At 33.3% G+C, this 16,392-nt stretch overlaps 1 protein-coding gene across 10 annotated transcripts in view; it reads left to right on the forward strand.

Annotated features, from left to right (window-relative positions):
- The window catches only part of AKAP9 (A-kinase anchoring protein 9), a 168,833-nt gene that overhangs the window by 86,606 nt on the left and 65,835 nt on the right, over window positions 1-16,392 (forward strand). For 7 of the 10 annotated variants that reach the window (XM_037836629.1, XM_037836631.1, XM_037836632.1 and 4 more), the window contains 4 exons: window positions 10,623-10,979; window positions 12,244-12,468; window positions 13,552-13,692; window positions 14,184-14,287. In XM_037836629.1, coding sequence (XP_037692557.1) covers window positions 10,623-10,979; window positions 12,244-12,468; window positions 13,552-13,692; window positions 14,184-14,287 — 827 coding nt within the window. The remainder of the gene's footprint in view (window positions 1-10,622; window positions 10,980-12,243; window positions 12,469-13,551; window positions 13,693-14,183; window positions 14,288-16,392) is intronic. The other 3 variants (XM_037836636.1, XM_037836637.1, XM_037836638.1) reach the window with 1 other exon arrangement.

Genomic DNA, 16,392 nt, shown 5'->3' on the forward strand with positions numbered 1-16,392 from the left:
GTAGTCATTTTTGAAGAGGAGCAGAAGACTTAAGAATCCGGCTTTTGACCCATTAAATGCAAAACATTTACTAGATGTCCAAATATAAATGTTGAGGTAGTGGTTGAATATATAATTCTAAGGTTTAGGAAATAAGATGAAACTATAGACATGTAAATGTGGATGTTTGCATATAAGGGCAAAGTTTTCCATACTGTGAATTGTAACCCATTGTTAGGTCATGAAATCAATTTACTGGGCCAGGAACTGTATTTTAATATTAATGGAATGGTTCAATTATATCAGCACACACATACTCAGATACATATGTGTGCTCTGGGTTAATGTAAATGCTTTTTACTAGAGGGGTCGTTGTTTGTTTACTATGGGATGCAATGAAAAAAAAAAATTGTAAAACACTAATTTAGGGAGTGAGCATAGGCAGAGAAGAGGTCTAGAGCTGAACCTGAAGCATAGCAATGTCCAGAGGTCAGAGAGATGAGGATGAACAATGGGTATGGAGAAGAAGGAACAGCAAATTAGCAAGGAGAAGAACCAAAAAAAAAGTTGCATCACAGAAACCAAGTTAATAACAATGTATAAATAGGAGAGCATATTAAGACTGCGTTAAATGTTTACAATAGGTCAAGAAAGATTAGAACTGCAAATTAATCATTGGATATGACAATGTGGGGTCATTGGTGCCTTTCACAGGAACACCCTTGATGGAATGGTGGAGACAAAGTGATTAGATTGAGTTTCAGAGAGAATAGAGGAAAGGAACTCGAGGAATTTTACTTCAAAGGGGAGGCGAGAATTGTAGTAGTAGCTAAAGGGTGATGTGGAGATTCAAGTGGTAGGATTTTCTTTTTGCACTCTTGTTTTTGTTTAGGATGAGAGATAATTACATCATATTTATGTGCTGATAGAACTGATTTAGGAGAGAAGAGAGGAGCAGTTGCTGGAGCAGTGTCCTTGAGTAGATGAGAGGGGCTGAGATCCAATGGAAGGGTTGCCATTAGATAGGAGCTAGGCAGTTTAACCCATAATAAAACAAGAAGGAAGGCAAAGAATATTTTTTTCATGATTCACTTATGTTTTCAGATGTGATAATTGGAGCCTATGGCAGTTTCTCTTATGATTGCTTCCATTTTCTCACTGAAATAAGAAAGCAAGGTCAACACTTGGGATAGAGAAAAAAAGTGAACTTTAAGGAGAGAGGAAAGAGCTACTAAAGAGGACTGTGAAATGGATTGGACTAGGGAGGTTTAGTAGGATTGTCCAGTACTAACCTAAGAGGCCATTTTAAGGTCCCTTATAAATATAAATATTATAAATATAATTTATAAATATAAAGTGAAACTAATCATTTTAGTTTTGAATTTAATTGATTTAGCTTGATTTTAATTTTTTTCTTCTTCCCCAGTTAAGTTCAGCTACACAGGTGGAGCCTCAGAATAGAGAGTTCATTTTAAACAACGGTGTTTTTTGAATACCTATAGCAAAGGGAGAGAAGAGATTAACAAGGCAGTTGAGTGGGTGTTTTTTTTTTTTAATTTCCTGGTTAGGTTCAGACCACAAATTCTATTTCACCTTCCCCATACAAATTGCTTCTTCAAGTTTCAAGTCCCTCTGCCATCTCTGCTTTTGTTTACTTTTCAGAGTTCTCAGCTAGCTGCTTTTTATATTTTGTTCAGAGCTTTTAGTTGTAATCAGTAAGAGAGAAAGGCTATAGTGGGCTTACCTTATGCTGCCCGTAAGTCTTTGTCTTGCATTTTCTTATCCCACAATTTCAATGCAATTATGATTGTTTTATATCATCAGTGTTTAGATTTATCCACATATTTACCAAAAATAAAATTTATGATCTAGGATTTTTACTTGTCAGGCCTTCCTTCTAGGGTCATGTTTCTGCTTTTTGAAGGACATCCTTTAGAATTTCTTTTATTGATGATCTCTTGGAAGTAAAGTCTGTTTTTATTTGTCTTTATTTTGCTTTAGTTTGTGAAAGATAGTTTGCTGACCACTTAAAAATGGGTTGGCAAAATAAATTAAAAAATACCAAAAAAAATGGGTTGGCAGTTACTTTGTTAGAAATTTGAAGATAACATTCCACTATTTTCTGGCTGCTTTTGTTTCTGCTGAGAAAATACTTGTCTATTTAGTTGTTCCCTAACAGGTAATACATCTTTTTTCTCTGGAACATTTAAAATCTTTTTATTTTTGGTGTTTTCTTTATTTCTTTTTACAGTTCGTTGGGCTTCTTGATTTAAAGAAGTGGTGCCTTTTATAAACTTCTTAGCCTTTGTCTCATGAAATATTTCCCATCCACTGTTCTCTATTATTTGCTCCTGTTACTCTGATTAGATGTTGGTTATTCACTTTCACTCTATCCTTCATATCTCTTCACTTCTCTTTCATATTTTTAATCATTTGTCATTCCATGTTGCAGTCTTAGTATGGAGAGACAGAGAGACACAGAGCAGATTAAGACAAGAAATTAAAGCAAAAGTCCAGACTTAAGGTCTTGACCACTAGTTAGAGAAGGTTAAAGATATGTTTTGTGCTAAATTGGCAAGTTCACTAATTTGGACATATATTCCAAATGACGGTGTCTAGAGCATTATTATCAATCCTTGGTTCAGTCTTGACTAGCATGGGTATCCAAGAGGTCCAGTTTGGTAAGTGAGCTGTAATAGCAGTATTTTCCCAAGCAGAGCAGTTTAGCATGTAGTATTTAAGTTCTTGAGCTCTTTAAACACGCTCTGAAAATCTGCTGTACCACTTATTAGATATGTGACCTTTGACGTTAATTCCTAACTTCACTGCAGTTCAATTTTCTCAGTATTGCCAATTGATATTATAATTACTCCTCAAAGTCAGTTGTAGCATTATGCATCTAGGCAGATTTGTTCAGATGTGGAAGTAATAATATGATGTTACATTTTAGAGGGTGACTTACTAATAAGACTACAGGATTTTAAACCCCAGTTTCCACTAATTATTTGCTTTGTGTTTGGGGCTCAAATTACTTAATCTCTTAGCTTCTCAGTTTCTTAATTTATTAAATGGGTAATAGTAATATCTATAGACTTAATAAATGATTGCTGCTGCTTTTATTGTTATTGTTCTTATCGTTAATATTTTTTTAATTAGAGAAGTTGTGAGTTTATGAAACAATCATGCCTAAGATATAGGATTGCCATATACCACACCACCACCAACACCTTGCACTGGTGTGGAAATTTGTTTATTGTCAATGATAGCATTTGTTAAAATAAAGTTTACTTTTTAGTTAATAGTAGTAATTTTTGTTACAGTTGATGAAAGATGATTGAAATAGTTCTGTCATCCATCATTTACATTAGATGTTTCTCCCCCATTTACCACCCCATTGTTACCAAGTTACGTCAGTATCGTACATTTGTTATACTTCATGAAAGAAAATTCTTATAATTGTACTATTAACTATAGTCTGTCATCTACAGTGGGGTTCACTGTGTGGCACAGTACTATGTTTTATCTTTTAATGTGTATTCTAATAATATATATATCCTAAAGTTTCCTCTTTTAAACACATTCACCTATACAATTCAGTGCTGTTGATTACACTCACAATAATGTGCTACAGTCACCCCATCCATTTTCAACCTTTACAATCAGCCTAAGTAGAAATTATTTACAACTTGAACATCAATTCCCCATTCTCTAAACCCAATATCTCCTGGTAACCTATATTCTAGATTCTAACTCAGTGAGTTTGCTTACTATAATTAATTCATAATAGTAAGATCATACAATATCTGTCCTTTTCTGTCCAGCTTATTTCACTCAATATAATATCCTAAAAGTTCATCTATGTTGTTGCATGCATCAGGACTTCATTCCTTCTTACAGTTGAATAATATTCCATCATATGTATATACCACATTTTGTTTACCCATTCATCAGTTACAGGACACTTGGATTGCTTCAGTCTTTTGGCAATTGTGAATAATGCCACTGTGAACATAGGTGTGCAGATATGTTTGAGCCCCACTTTCAGTTATTTTGGGTATTTATCTATTAGCAGGATTGTCAGATCATATTGTAATTCTATACTTAGCTTCCTGAGGAATTGTCAGACTGTCTTCTACAGCAATTTTAAATTCCCATCAGCAATGAATGAGTATTCCTATTACTCCACATCCTCTCCAATGCTTGTAGTTTTCTGTTTTTTTCAGTAGTAGCCATTCTAGAAGGTGTGAAATGATATCTCATTGTGGTTTTGATATGCATTTCCCTAATAACTAGTGATGTTGAGCATGTTTTCATGTGCTTTTTAGCCATTTGTGTTTTCTCTTTGGAGAAATGTCTATTCAACTCTTTTGCCCATTTTTAAATTGGGTTGTTAGTCCTTTTGTTATGGAGTTTTAGGGTTTCTCTATATATTCTAGATATTAAACCCTTATCGGATATGTGGATTTTGAGTATTTTCTCCTATTGAGTGGGTTGTCACTTTGCTTTTATGATAAAGTCCTTTGATACTCAAATTTTTAATTTTGAGGCGATCCTGTTTACCTATTTTTTTCTTTCATTCCTTGTGCTTTAGATGTAAAGTCTAAGAAACCATTGCTTACCACAATATCTTGAAGATGCTTCTCTATGTTTCTGCCAAGAGTTTTATAGTCCTGGATGTTATGTTTAGGTCGTTGATCCATTTTGAGTAAATTTTTGTATATGGTGTGAGATAGGGGTCCTCTTCCATTCTTTTGCATGTGGAAATTCATTTCTCCCAGCACTATTTGTTGAAGAGACTATTCATTCCCAATTGAGTGGACTTGGCAGCCTTTTGAAAAAATCAATTAACCATAGATGTGAGGGTCTGTTTCTGAACTCTGTTAGATTCTTTTGATCAATATATCTATCCTTATTCCAGCACCATGCTTTTTTGACCACTATAGCTTTATAATATGCTTTAAAGTCAAGAAATGTGAGACCTCCAATCTTGTTCTGTTTTGAGATATCTTTGGCTATTTGGGGCCCCTTAATCTTCTACATAAGTTTAATAATTGGCTTTTCCATTTCTGCGAAGTAGGCTTTTGGAATTTTGATTGGGATCGTGTTGAATCTGTAAATCAATTTGGGTGGAATTAACATCTTAACTATATTTAGTCTTCCAGTCCATGAACACGGAATATCCTTTCATTTATTTAGGTCTTCTTTGATTTCTTTTAGCAAAGTTTTATAGTTTTCTGTGTATAAGCCCTTTACATCCTTGGTTAAATTTATTCCTTCATATTTGATTCTTTTAGTTGCTATTGTGATTTTTGCATGTTGATCTTGTATCCCACCACTTTGCTGAATGCATTTATTAGCTTTAGTAGTTTCGTTGTAGATTTTTTCAGATCTTTCTAAAATTGGATCATGTCATCTGCAAATAGTGAAAGTTTTGTTTCTTCCTTTCCAATTTCAATGCCATTTATTTCTTTTTCTTGCCTACTGCTCTGGCTAGAATTTCTAGCACAATGTTGAATAATATTAGCAACTGTGGGCATCGTAGTCTTGTTCCATACCTTAAAGGGAAAGCTTTCAATCTTTCACCATTGAATACATTGTTAGCTTTTTATCATGTTGAGGAAGTTTCTTTCTATTCCTATTTTTCTAAGTGTTTTACCAAGAAAGGCTGCTAGAGTTTGTCAAATGCCTTTTCTGTGTGTATCAAGATGATCAGGTGTTTTTTCCCCTTTGTATTGTTCATATGGTTTATTACATTAATTGACTTTCTTGTGTTGAATAACCCTTCATACCTGGGATAAAACCGACTTGATCATGGTGTATAATTCTTTTAATGTGCTGTTGGATTATTTTACAAGTATTTTGTTGAGGATTTTTGCATCTACATTCATAAGAGAAATTAGTCTATAATTTTATTTTCTTGTAGTATCTTTATCTGACTTTGATATTAGGGTGATGATGGCCTCATAGAATTAGTTAGGTAGTGTTCCCTTGTCTTTAATTTTTTTGAAGAGTTTCAGCCGAATTGGAATTAATTCTTCTTGGAGTTATTGGTAGAATTCACCTGTGAAGCCATCTGGTCCTGGGCTTTTCCTTGTTGGGAAGTTTTTGATGACTGATTCCATTTCTTTACTTGTAATTGATCTGTTGAAGTCTTCTATTTTTTCTAGAGTGTAGGTTGTTTGTGCGTTTCTAGGAATTTGTCTATTTCATCTAACTTGTCTAGTTTGTTTGCATACAGTTCTTCGTAGTATCCTCTGAATGTCCTTTCTGTTTTTGTGGGGTCAGTAGTAATGTCCCCCCTCCATTTCTGATTATATTTATTTGCATATTCTCTTTTTTTCTTTGTCAGTCTAGCTAATGGTATGCCAATTGTATTGATCTTTTCAGAGAACCAATTTTTGGTTTTGTTAATTCTCTATTTTTTTTGTTGTTAATTTCATTTATTTCTGCTCTGATCTTTTTTATTTATTTCCTTCTGCTTGCTAGGATTACTTTGCTGTTCTTTTTCTAGTTTCTCCAGGTGTGCAATTAGGTCTTTGATTTTAGCTCTGTCTTCTTTTTCTATGTAAGCATTTTGGTCTATAAATTTCCCTCTCAGCACTGCCTTGATTGCATCCCATAAGTTTTGATATGTTGTGTTCTCATTTTCATTCGTCTCCAGAGATATTTACTGACTTCTCTTGCACTTTCTTCTTTGACCTACTGATTGTTTAAGAGTGTGTTAACTTCTGTATATGTGTGAATTTTCCAGTTCTCCACCCGTTACTGATTTCCATCTTTGTTTTATTGGTTTCTGAGGAAGTGCTCTGTATAATTTCAATCTTTTGAAATTTATTTTGACTGTTTTGTGACCCAAAATGTGGTCTGTCCTAGAGAATGATCCATAAGCACCTGAGGAAAATGTGTATCTTGCTGTTTTGGGAGCAGTGTTATGTATGTATCTGTCAAGTCTAGTTCATTTATTATAGTATTCAAGTTCTTTATTTCCTTATTGATCCTCTGTCTAGCTGTTCTATCTGTTGATGAGAGTGATGTTTTGAACTCTCCAACTATTATTATAGAGAAGTCTATTTCTCCCTTCAGTTTTGCTAGGGTTTGCGTCATGTATTTTGGGGCACCATAGTTAGGTGCATATATAATTATGATTGTTATTTCTTTTAGAGGGATTGCCCCTTTTATTAATGTATAGTGTCCTTCTTTGTTTCTTGTAACAGTTTGGCATTTAAAGTCTATTTTGGCCAATATTAGTATATGTACCCAAAAGGTAGATAAACCTTTTTGGTTACTGTTTGCATGGAACATCCTTTTCTAAGCTTTTACTTGCAACCTGTTTGTGTCTTTAGGTCTAATGTGAATCCCGTGTAAACAGCATATAGATGGGCTATGCTTTTTTATCCATTCTGCCAATCTGTGTCTTTTGATTGGGGAGTTTAATCCATTAATAGTGATATTACTGTAAAGTCAGTACTTAACTTCCATTTTATCCTTTGGTTTGTGTATGTCATATCTTTTTTTTTTTTTCCTTGTCTCTTTTTCCTCTTTTGATTACTCTTATAGTCTTCATATCTTCACTCTACTGCAAGCCTCTCTCCTGTGTTTTCCTTTCAGTCTACAGAACTCTCTTTAGTATTTCTTGTATGACAGGTCTCTTGTGGATGAACTTTCTCAGTTTCTGATTATCTGTGAATATTTTAAACTATCCATTATATTTGAAGGACAGTTTTGCTTGATAAAGAATTCTTGGCTGGCAGTTTTTCTCTTTCAGTACTTTAAATATTCTTGCCTCCATGGTTTCTAATGAGAATTTGGCACTTAGTCCTTTTGTGGATCCCTTGGATGTTATGAATTGCTTTTCTCTTGCTGCTTTCAGAATTCTCTCTTTATCTTTGGCATTTGGCATTCTGATTTGTATGTGCATCAGAGTAGGTCCATTCAGATTAATTCTGTGTGGAGTACAGTGCACTTCTTGGACATGTATTTTTATGTCTTTTATAAGAGTTGGCAAACTCTTGGCCATTATTTCCTCAAATAGTCCTTCCTCCCCTTTTTCCTTATCTTCTCCTTCTGGAACACCCATGATACATATGTTTGCTTCATGCTGTCATTCAGATCCCTGAGACCCTGTTTAATTTTTTCCATTCTGTTCTTCATCCATTCTTCTGTGTATAAGAGAATGGGCAGATCCAATTGTCCTCTCTTCTAGTTTGCTGATTCTTTCTTCTGTCTGTTCAAATCAGCTATTCTTTGCCTCTAGAGTATTTTTAATCTCTTCTATTGTACCCTTTATTCCCATAATTCCTTTTATGTTTCTTTTTATACTTTCAGATTCTTCTTTATGCTCACGCAGTTTCGTCTTAATATTCTCTGTCTCTTCAGCCATATTTTCCTTCATCTCCTTGAATTGTTTTAGGAGATTTGTTTGAACAACTTTATTTGTTCCAAATTTTCTGCCTCCTCTGAAGTTTTGATTTGTTCCCTTGACTGGGCCATATTTTCCTGTTTCTTATTATTGCTTGTAATTTTTTGCTGATGTCTAGGCATCTGAATATCTTGATGAATTTACTCTGAATTTCAGTTTCTCTCTCTTGCCTAGGGTTTTATTTTTGATTAGCTATGTATTAAGGTTCTTCTTTGATTCTTAGTTCAACTTATTCTAGACATTTAGAATAGTCCATGTTTGAATGATCAGATTTTTTAGCGCGTCTTAATCTGCTACTTGCCCTCTATATGCTGCACTATTTTTAAGATTGCAGTCTTTGTGCAATTTTTTCACCTCTAGGAAAGAATTGTTCCTTTTCCAAGAATCTTGATCTGTTCTGTTCAATTTTGTTTTGCCTCTGTTGTTTTTACACTCCTTTCATAATCTCTAGCTGCTTTAGCCTGGACAGCAAATTCTGGGAGGAGGGTCACCCTGAAGAGGACCCTACCAAGTCAGTGTCTCCCAGCCAAAACAGAGCCAGGGACCCATGACGGGGGCACAGACCGGCTGCAGAGTGCCCTGGGGAGGGGATCAGGAAGACACCAAAAGCCTTTTTGGCGACTCCCCAAAGCTGCTTTTCTCGCCTGCCCAGCAGATGCCACTCTTTAGCAAACTGTTCCCCCACTACCCTAAGGAGGCACTGTGTCTTTAAATCTCCACCACCTCTGCCCCTGTCAGGGATCAGGTTGAAACAGTGGCTGCCACTGCCTTTATTAGGGGCAAGGTGAAAAAGTGCTTCAGAACTGGGACCCAGTGATCCGAATTCGCTAATCAGAAGCTGTGATCAGTGCTCAGCCATGACCAGCCCTTTTCTTGGGGAAGAGGATTTTTATGGCCTCTTTTGACAGCACAGCCAGCCTGGGACTGGATCTCAAGGCAGCCCACTGCACAAGTGAAAGATGGGTGCTAACAGCCACTGTGCTGAGAGAGCTACTCACTCTTCTTTACCTTATCTCATTACCCAATTCCTTCTCCTCCTCCCTGGATGCTGTGCAGCATTCTTCCCATCAATAGTATTTTTATTGAAGCAGGATTCCGTATAGCAAGTAGAAAACATAGCATCTTGGAAGAAGGAGGCGGGCAGAAACCTGGTGGGAATCAGAACCGTAAATACGGTCATCGGGTTCTAGACAGGAAATTAAAGCAAAAGCCCGTTTATACAGCCTGGACCAACAGGAAAACTGATGGATGAAGGCTGAAGGTCAGTAGGCTTAAAGGTTTCTAACCCTAGGTGTGCTTTATCCTGGCTAATGGCAGCCAGGCTTTCCCCATTGCAAATTATCTGTGGAGAGGGAACTTGAAATAAAGTTATTGGTATGGTTGGTTCTCAAAGGCTTAGGAACTTCTCAGAGCCAAGGCTGCTGGTCACAGTTTCTAAGTAACTGTGCTTAGGTAGGACTTAAATAAGCAGGAATTCAGGATGATGACTGTAGTGGAAAGTCAAATTGGATTAGATTAAATTGTATAATCATACTTACCAGTCATACAAACCAAGTGTTCCACTTCTGGGGATTTATCTTAGGGAAATAAAATATACATGCAATGATATAGTTACAAAAATTTCATCGCAGTGTTGTTTAATTAAAATGGAGTAAGTCTAAATGTCTAACAAAAAATGATTGAATAAATATATACTGCATCTGTATGTGTAATATGAAACTTTAAACCCATTGAAAATTGAAAACCCATATAGAAATGTTTTTGAAAAATATTTTCTATAGTTAAGCTGTACAAGCGAATTACAATGTTATTCTCTCACTTTTGTAAGAAAAAGTATATATCTGTGTCTATTTGTATGTGAAAAAGAGGAAGAAGATGTGGAAAAGTATATACTGAAGTGTTAATCGTAAGATTTTTTGGAAGAGGAAAAGATAAGAGCATTTCTTTTTTTTCTTTCTAATTTCTATACTGAATATTTATAGCTCTTATAGTAAAAAAAGTTCTTTTTTATTTAAAAAGGCAAGAAGTAAAATAAATAGTTTTACATTGGATTCATTGTAAATAAAGAATATTTATCTGTGTCACTTTTTCATAGCATTTCTTTTTGTTTAAAACTCTGAGGACATGCCTTTTTCTAATTCATGACAGTGAGTGGTAACTTGCTTTTTCAATTCTTGATGGTATTTGTAAATGTGATCCTTTTCTGTTTGTTTTATTTCCTTAGGTTATTGTGTCAATGAGTATAACATTTGCTCAACAAACTGAAGTATCTAGAGTATATGGGGGAAAAGTAGATACCACATCACTGAAACAAGCACATGCTCTGTGTCATGAAGAAGAACAACATATTTTAAATAAAATGAAAGTATCACAGGGTCAAGTTGTTATTCAGACATTTGAGGCAATGGACATGAAATTTAAAGAATTTAAACCACTTAGTAAAGAGTTAGGAGAAGATGGAAAGGAAGTTCTATTATCGAATAATGATAATCTTGATGATATACTAGAATCAAAGAACCATGAACTGAATATTTTAGAAGAAATGTTTTCCAAAGATAAAACATGTGTAACTGGAGAATCTGTAAGTAAGCCTCTTTGAATATAAAATGCTTATAAAAAAATTGTAGCTTCCTTCACTATAAAATTACTAGCAGATATGTTTCTTAATGAAGGAAGAAAGTATCAGATTCAATCTTGACTTTAATCACATTATTAATGTGTTTTCTAAATTGTAAGGTATATGAATATGTGACTTAATATTCATATTAAATAAAAAGCAAGTCTTGTTCATAATATTCTTTGTTGTCTTGTACCCAGTTTACATGGTAAAATCCCATTTTAAGTTTTACCTACATTAACTTTGTTTTAATCAATTCAACTTTGTTTTAACCTTTGAATTAAAGTTTTGCCAAATTAAATATGACATTAACATCAAAAGGAAATTGTTACCTATGTAATAAGACAATTTAAAGCATTTTACTATCTATATACTACTTCTCTTATTCTTTACTTATCCATTAATGGAGGATATATTCTGTCTGTACTTCAACTATATTGCTGCCTTTAACAGAACTTAAATCCTACCTCTTTTAAAATTATTTAAATTCAAACTTTTGATTAATGATCAGGATAGTTTGTGTCTTGTTCAGAAGCATTTTCAAATAAAATGTTAACTTCTTTTTATCAAATGCAAAACTTATGAAGTGTTAATAAAAAGCCTATTTAATTTACTAGCAACTATTCAAGGCAGAATGATTCATTTGTGTAGGTTATCTTCAGGAATTGAAGTACGTGTAAAAACCCATTAAGGAGGTAACTTCTTGTTAGTACAAGAAATTGAAATATAAAGCTTTTATTTCCAAGTAGAATGTATTGAAAATTATTTCTTATCAGGCAGTTATAATAGTACTGTGATTACAATAACATAATATAAATGTTTTAAACATTTAATTTTAAAACATAAATATTCCATTCATATTATTTCCCCATCAAAAAATGTCAAGAGGAATAATGGAATTATAGCTTCATTAAGTGTAGGACTCTTGAGTATCTTTTATTCTTCTCTTTCCTTAGAATTAAATTACATCTAAACTAACTGATAAATAGCTATTTTGCTTTTGCGAATACATGTATAATGATAAACTATGAAATTTTCATGTTGATTTGTAATAGTAATTAAAACAAATACTTTTTTATAGTTATTTTTGTTTTAGTTTAATAATGGAAATTTAAAACTGAGGTAGTTTTGGGGTTAATAGAATTACTTTTATGTTTATTTAAAAATATTGATGCTGACAGATTTCCATAAAATGCATATGGTTGAATTTTTTTTTTTACTATTATAGGTTACTGATGACACTTTGATATCAAGCATGGATGCTTCTAGACAGTTAATGTTAAATGAAGAGCAGTTGGAAGATATGAGGCAGGAACTTGTACGGCAATACCAAGAGCATCAACAGGCAACAGAGCTGTTAAGGCAGGCACACATGCGCCAGATGGAAAGACAGCGAGAAGACCAGGAACAGCTACAAGAAGAGATTACGAGGCTTAATAGGCAATTAGCCCAGGTAATTAGTCCCCTTTTCTCCCAAATAAAATAGGAATGTTCTTTATTTAGGCTTTTTTTTTTAAGTCAAAATTATTTTGCCAGATCTGAATAAACTACAAATATTTAACATCAAGAACAGACTCCAGCAGTACAAAAGCCGTAGATCTGGTTAGGGACACTTATCTCAACCTTGGAGTGCATTGTCTGCCTACTCTTTTATTTAATTGCCTTTTCAGGAAAAGTGCCTAAAAGGTTGGTTGTGTTTTTTTCCCAATCATTCCATCCACCATTAATGGAAAAAGGACTTTGGCAATTTTGAAATATTTGTGTCAAGGTACTCCTTTATGCAGTCAATATCATTCCATTTTCCCCTATTCATTTATAGTTTTGTGAGTCCACCAATTAGCATCACCAAGGTTTAACTTTCTCTGTCTTTAATCTACTTTTTAATCATCAATGGAAATCTGAAGTAGTATGTTTCTGGAACTTTGTCCAATGAAACATCTCTTCTTGATTTTAGAAATGTAATTTTACATAACATTCTTATTCCTTTTCTTGACTAAATTTGGAAACTTCCTTGGTATTTGGGAGCGGTATTCTTGTCAATTGTGGTATATTATATACTTACAAAATCATTGCAGAAAGGCAAGAAATATTTATGTTAAAGTTCTTTAAAAAATTATTGAATTTAATTTTGAAAACTAAAGCTAAAAGATAAGAAAGAGCAAACTCTTAAAATATATTCTTTAAAAAATAAAATAGAAAATTGAGAGTTGAGAATAAAATATCATTGGGAAAATTAATTTTGCTTTTCTTCATTGCATTTTGTGAATTCAAACTTCTGGATTTTCAATGCAAAATTGGCAGTAAAAATAATATTAATTGACTACCCAAACTTCTGAATATTTACACTTTAAGTTTTTTTAAGTTTCAAATTTTGCATTGAACTTTATATATGCTTTTAAGCCCTTGTAATGGAATATGGATCATTGGTAGAAACAGGACCCATTGGTTGCAAGGGGTTAAAAGAAATCTGCTTGATATTTCTGCCTTTTTCCTCTATTGCAAACAGTATTCTCTCATGACCTTTTTTCTTATTTAGAGATCCTCAATAGATAATGAAAACCTGATTTCAGAGAGAGAGAGGGTGCTTTTAGAGGAACTGGAAGCACTAAAGCAGCTGTCTTTAGCTGGAAGAGAGAAGCTGTGTTGTGAGCTGCGCAACAGCAGTACGCAAACACAGGTAGTATGGACTTTGGCTCACCTAGGAGCAGTGGATCAGCAATGCAGTAGGATTTGTTTGTCTTTGTTGTTGGTGTGATATGTATTTTTATAGGTATTGCACTTAACCCATTTGTGATTGCTTACATGTAAGGTAGGTGGAGTCCAAATTCCTTACTTTACATTTAAGGTAACTCGAACTTGATATTGCTGTAGCAGCAACTATTGTTCCATCAAGGAACAAGCTAACAGACTTTATTGTAGCCCTTTGGCATGTATTAGTTTGAACCCCTATTAAAATTTTTTTCATCTGTGAACTACAGTGTTTTATCTTTTTTTGATAATGCTAATCTTGTGCTAAAATATAGTTAAATATTACTTCAGGCAGTATCTATTTTGTGCACAGAGGTTTCTGTTTCGCCCTATAATAATATAGAATAATGGCGTGCTGTTTCCAAAATGACAGGTTTTCTTTTTGTCTTATCCTCTTTACCTTTACAAAAACTTAAACAGAATGGAAATGAAAGCCAAGGGGAAGTTGAGGAACAAACCTTAAAACAAAAGGAATTGGATAGAAAACCTGAAGATGTGCCTCCTGAGATTCTGTCCAATGAAAGGTATACAGAATGTGTACTTTTTCAGTTCAAAGTGAATTAAAATGTTGTTCTGATATATTAAGCTTATTTGTCCTTGTTTTTATCTTGTACATTTATACTGTCTTAAAAATCGTATACCCACTGTATATAAAACACATCCTTATATGTATATTATGTAAAGGATTATCAATTTTGGATCATGAAAATAGACAAATTTTAACAACTTTTGTATATAAAGTAATTTGGTGTTGGAAGTATTGATCTTATATCAGTAAACGTTATTTGGATAGTGAACCTTGGTTAATTTTGTTGTTCTCATGTGCCATTTTGTATACTAAAAAACATAGTTGCAGTTGTGAGTTTATTCTTTCACTGTATGAATATGCCTTCAGTGTAAGGTACTCCCTGGTTTATTTATGCTGAGAAAAAAATTGCTATAAATATAAATGTTCCGTATTTATCTTCTTTCTTGCATTTACTGCATAATAAATGAGAACTTTTAATCCAAATCCCATTTTCTTAGAGAAATAAATTTCTGATGTTAACAAAACTTTTCCTTACTTTGATTTTGTAAAGGTTAGTAATATAAAAATACAAAATATTAAATGAGAATCATTACTCCACAGTACTATTAAGGATTTTAAGCACAGTATTTAAAAATTTGTTTTGTTCAGATGAAAATAATTTAATTTTTAGTCAAAACTAGTATCTACTAACTTAATTTCATCCTTTTCCAATTTCTGTGACTGTCACCCTCTTGTGTCCTCCTAACCTCCTTCCTCAGCTTGCATGGAGGAATTTGGCCCCTAAGATTTTGGCTTCCCCATTGGATCATCAGTATGGAACACAGTCAGTATGGAATTCAAACAAGAAAGACAGTGTATGAAGATTAGTTACCATGGCAATATAAAATAAACGATGTGTTTATTTTATATTATTTATCTCTAATTGGTATATTTTTAAAATTATGTAGTGTTTAATTTTTAGGAACTTTTCTAGTGAGTGCTGATAAAGTAGACATCATATATATTTGTTTTTATGAGCATATTAATTTTAATTTTTCTTAAGTAGAAATATTTTTCAAATTTTCCTCGTCCTGGGGTTTTGGGTTGAACTAACTTCAGAAAAAAGTTAAAGGAATAAAACCCTTGGCTTACTCTACGTTATTTAGAGTTTTATTTTTAATATCCCTGCTTATGTAAGCAGAGAACTTAATCTAGGTGTATAAATAGAACTCTTTCACTTGGCAAATACTAAAGAAAAACCTTTCCATTTGTTACTTTGTCTTAAAATAGGGATGTCATGTGCCTGTGAAAATAGATATCCTTTAAGCTAATTGTTGGTGATCTACAGGATAAAGTTGAGACAGGAAAAAAGCTCAAGGCAGAGGACATTTACCGTGAAAACCATGAAAGTCTCTTATTTTGTCTACATGTGTTAAATATAAATTTTACCACTGTAGTATCTTTGTTGCATTAAACTATAAGGAAGGGAGAGAGTTTAGTTATTCAGAAGAATAATCAGTTAATCTTCCAAATCACCATTTATAGAAATATATTTCATGACATGGAATGATGTTCATGTTAAGTTAAAAAGAAGCTTATAAAACAGTGTCCATGTTTATCCCATTTTCGTTTTAAAATGTACATATTTATGAAAGAGATGGAAGTATAGAAGAATAGGCATTAAAATATTAATAGTGATTATCTCTAGATGCTGAGATTTTAGATAGAGGGCAGGGGTGGTTAGTGGTTTCAAATTTTTAAAATTTAAGAATGAATTATGTCTCAAAAAGAGACACATCCCATTAATTCTATTTAGATGAAAATAGGAGGGTCTTTCTCCTGCCTTAGATGAACCTGGTGTGTGTAACTTGAGAAATTTCTGTCTTTGGAATGCATGTAATAGAAAATGGCCCATGATATTCTCCCTAGTGTTGACATATGGTGAAATTGCACTGCAAACATTTTTAAAAACAGGTATCTAACAAATCTAGCTAACACTTTTTGAAATTTAGACATCTAGAACTTCACTATTAAGTTGTAGAAATACTGCCAATTCTTTGTTTTCTTTTCTAGTGAAATTTTAAAAATATATTGTTTGACCAAAAAAAAAAAAATTGAATG

This window comes from Choloepus didactylus, chromosome 5, assembly GCF_015220235.1.
Source record: "Choloepus didactylus isolate mChoDid1 chromosome 5, mChoDid1.pri, whole genome shotgun sequence".
In the NCBI taxonomy this organism is placed as follows: Eukaryota; Metazoa; Chordata; class Mammalia; order Pilosa; family Megalonychidae; genus Choloepus; species Choloepus didactylus.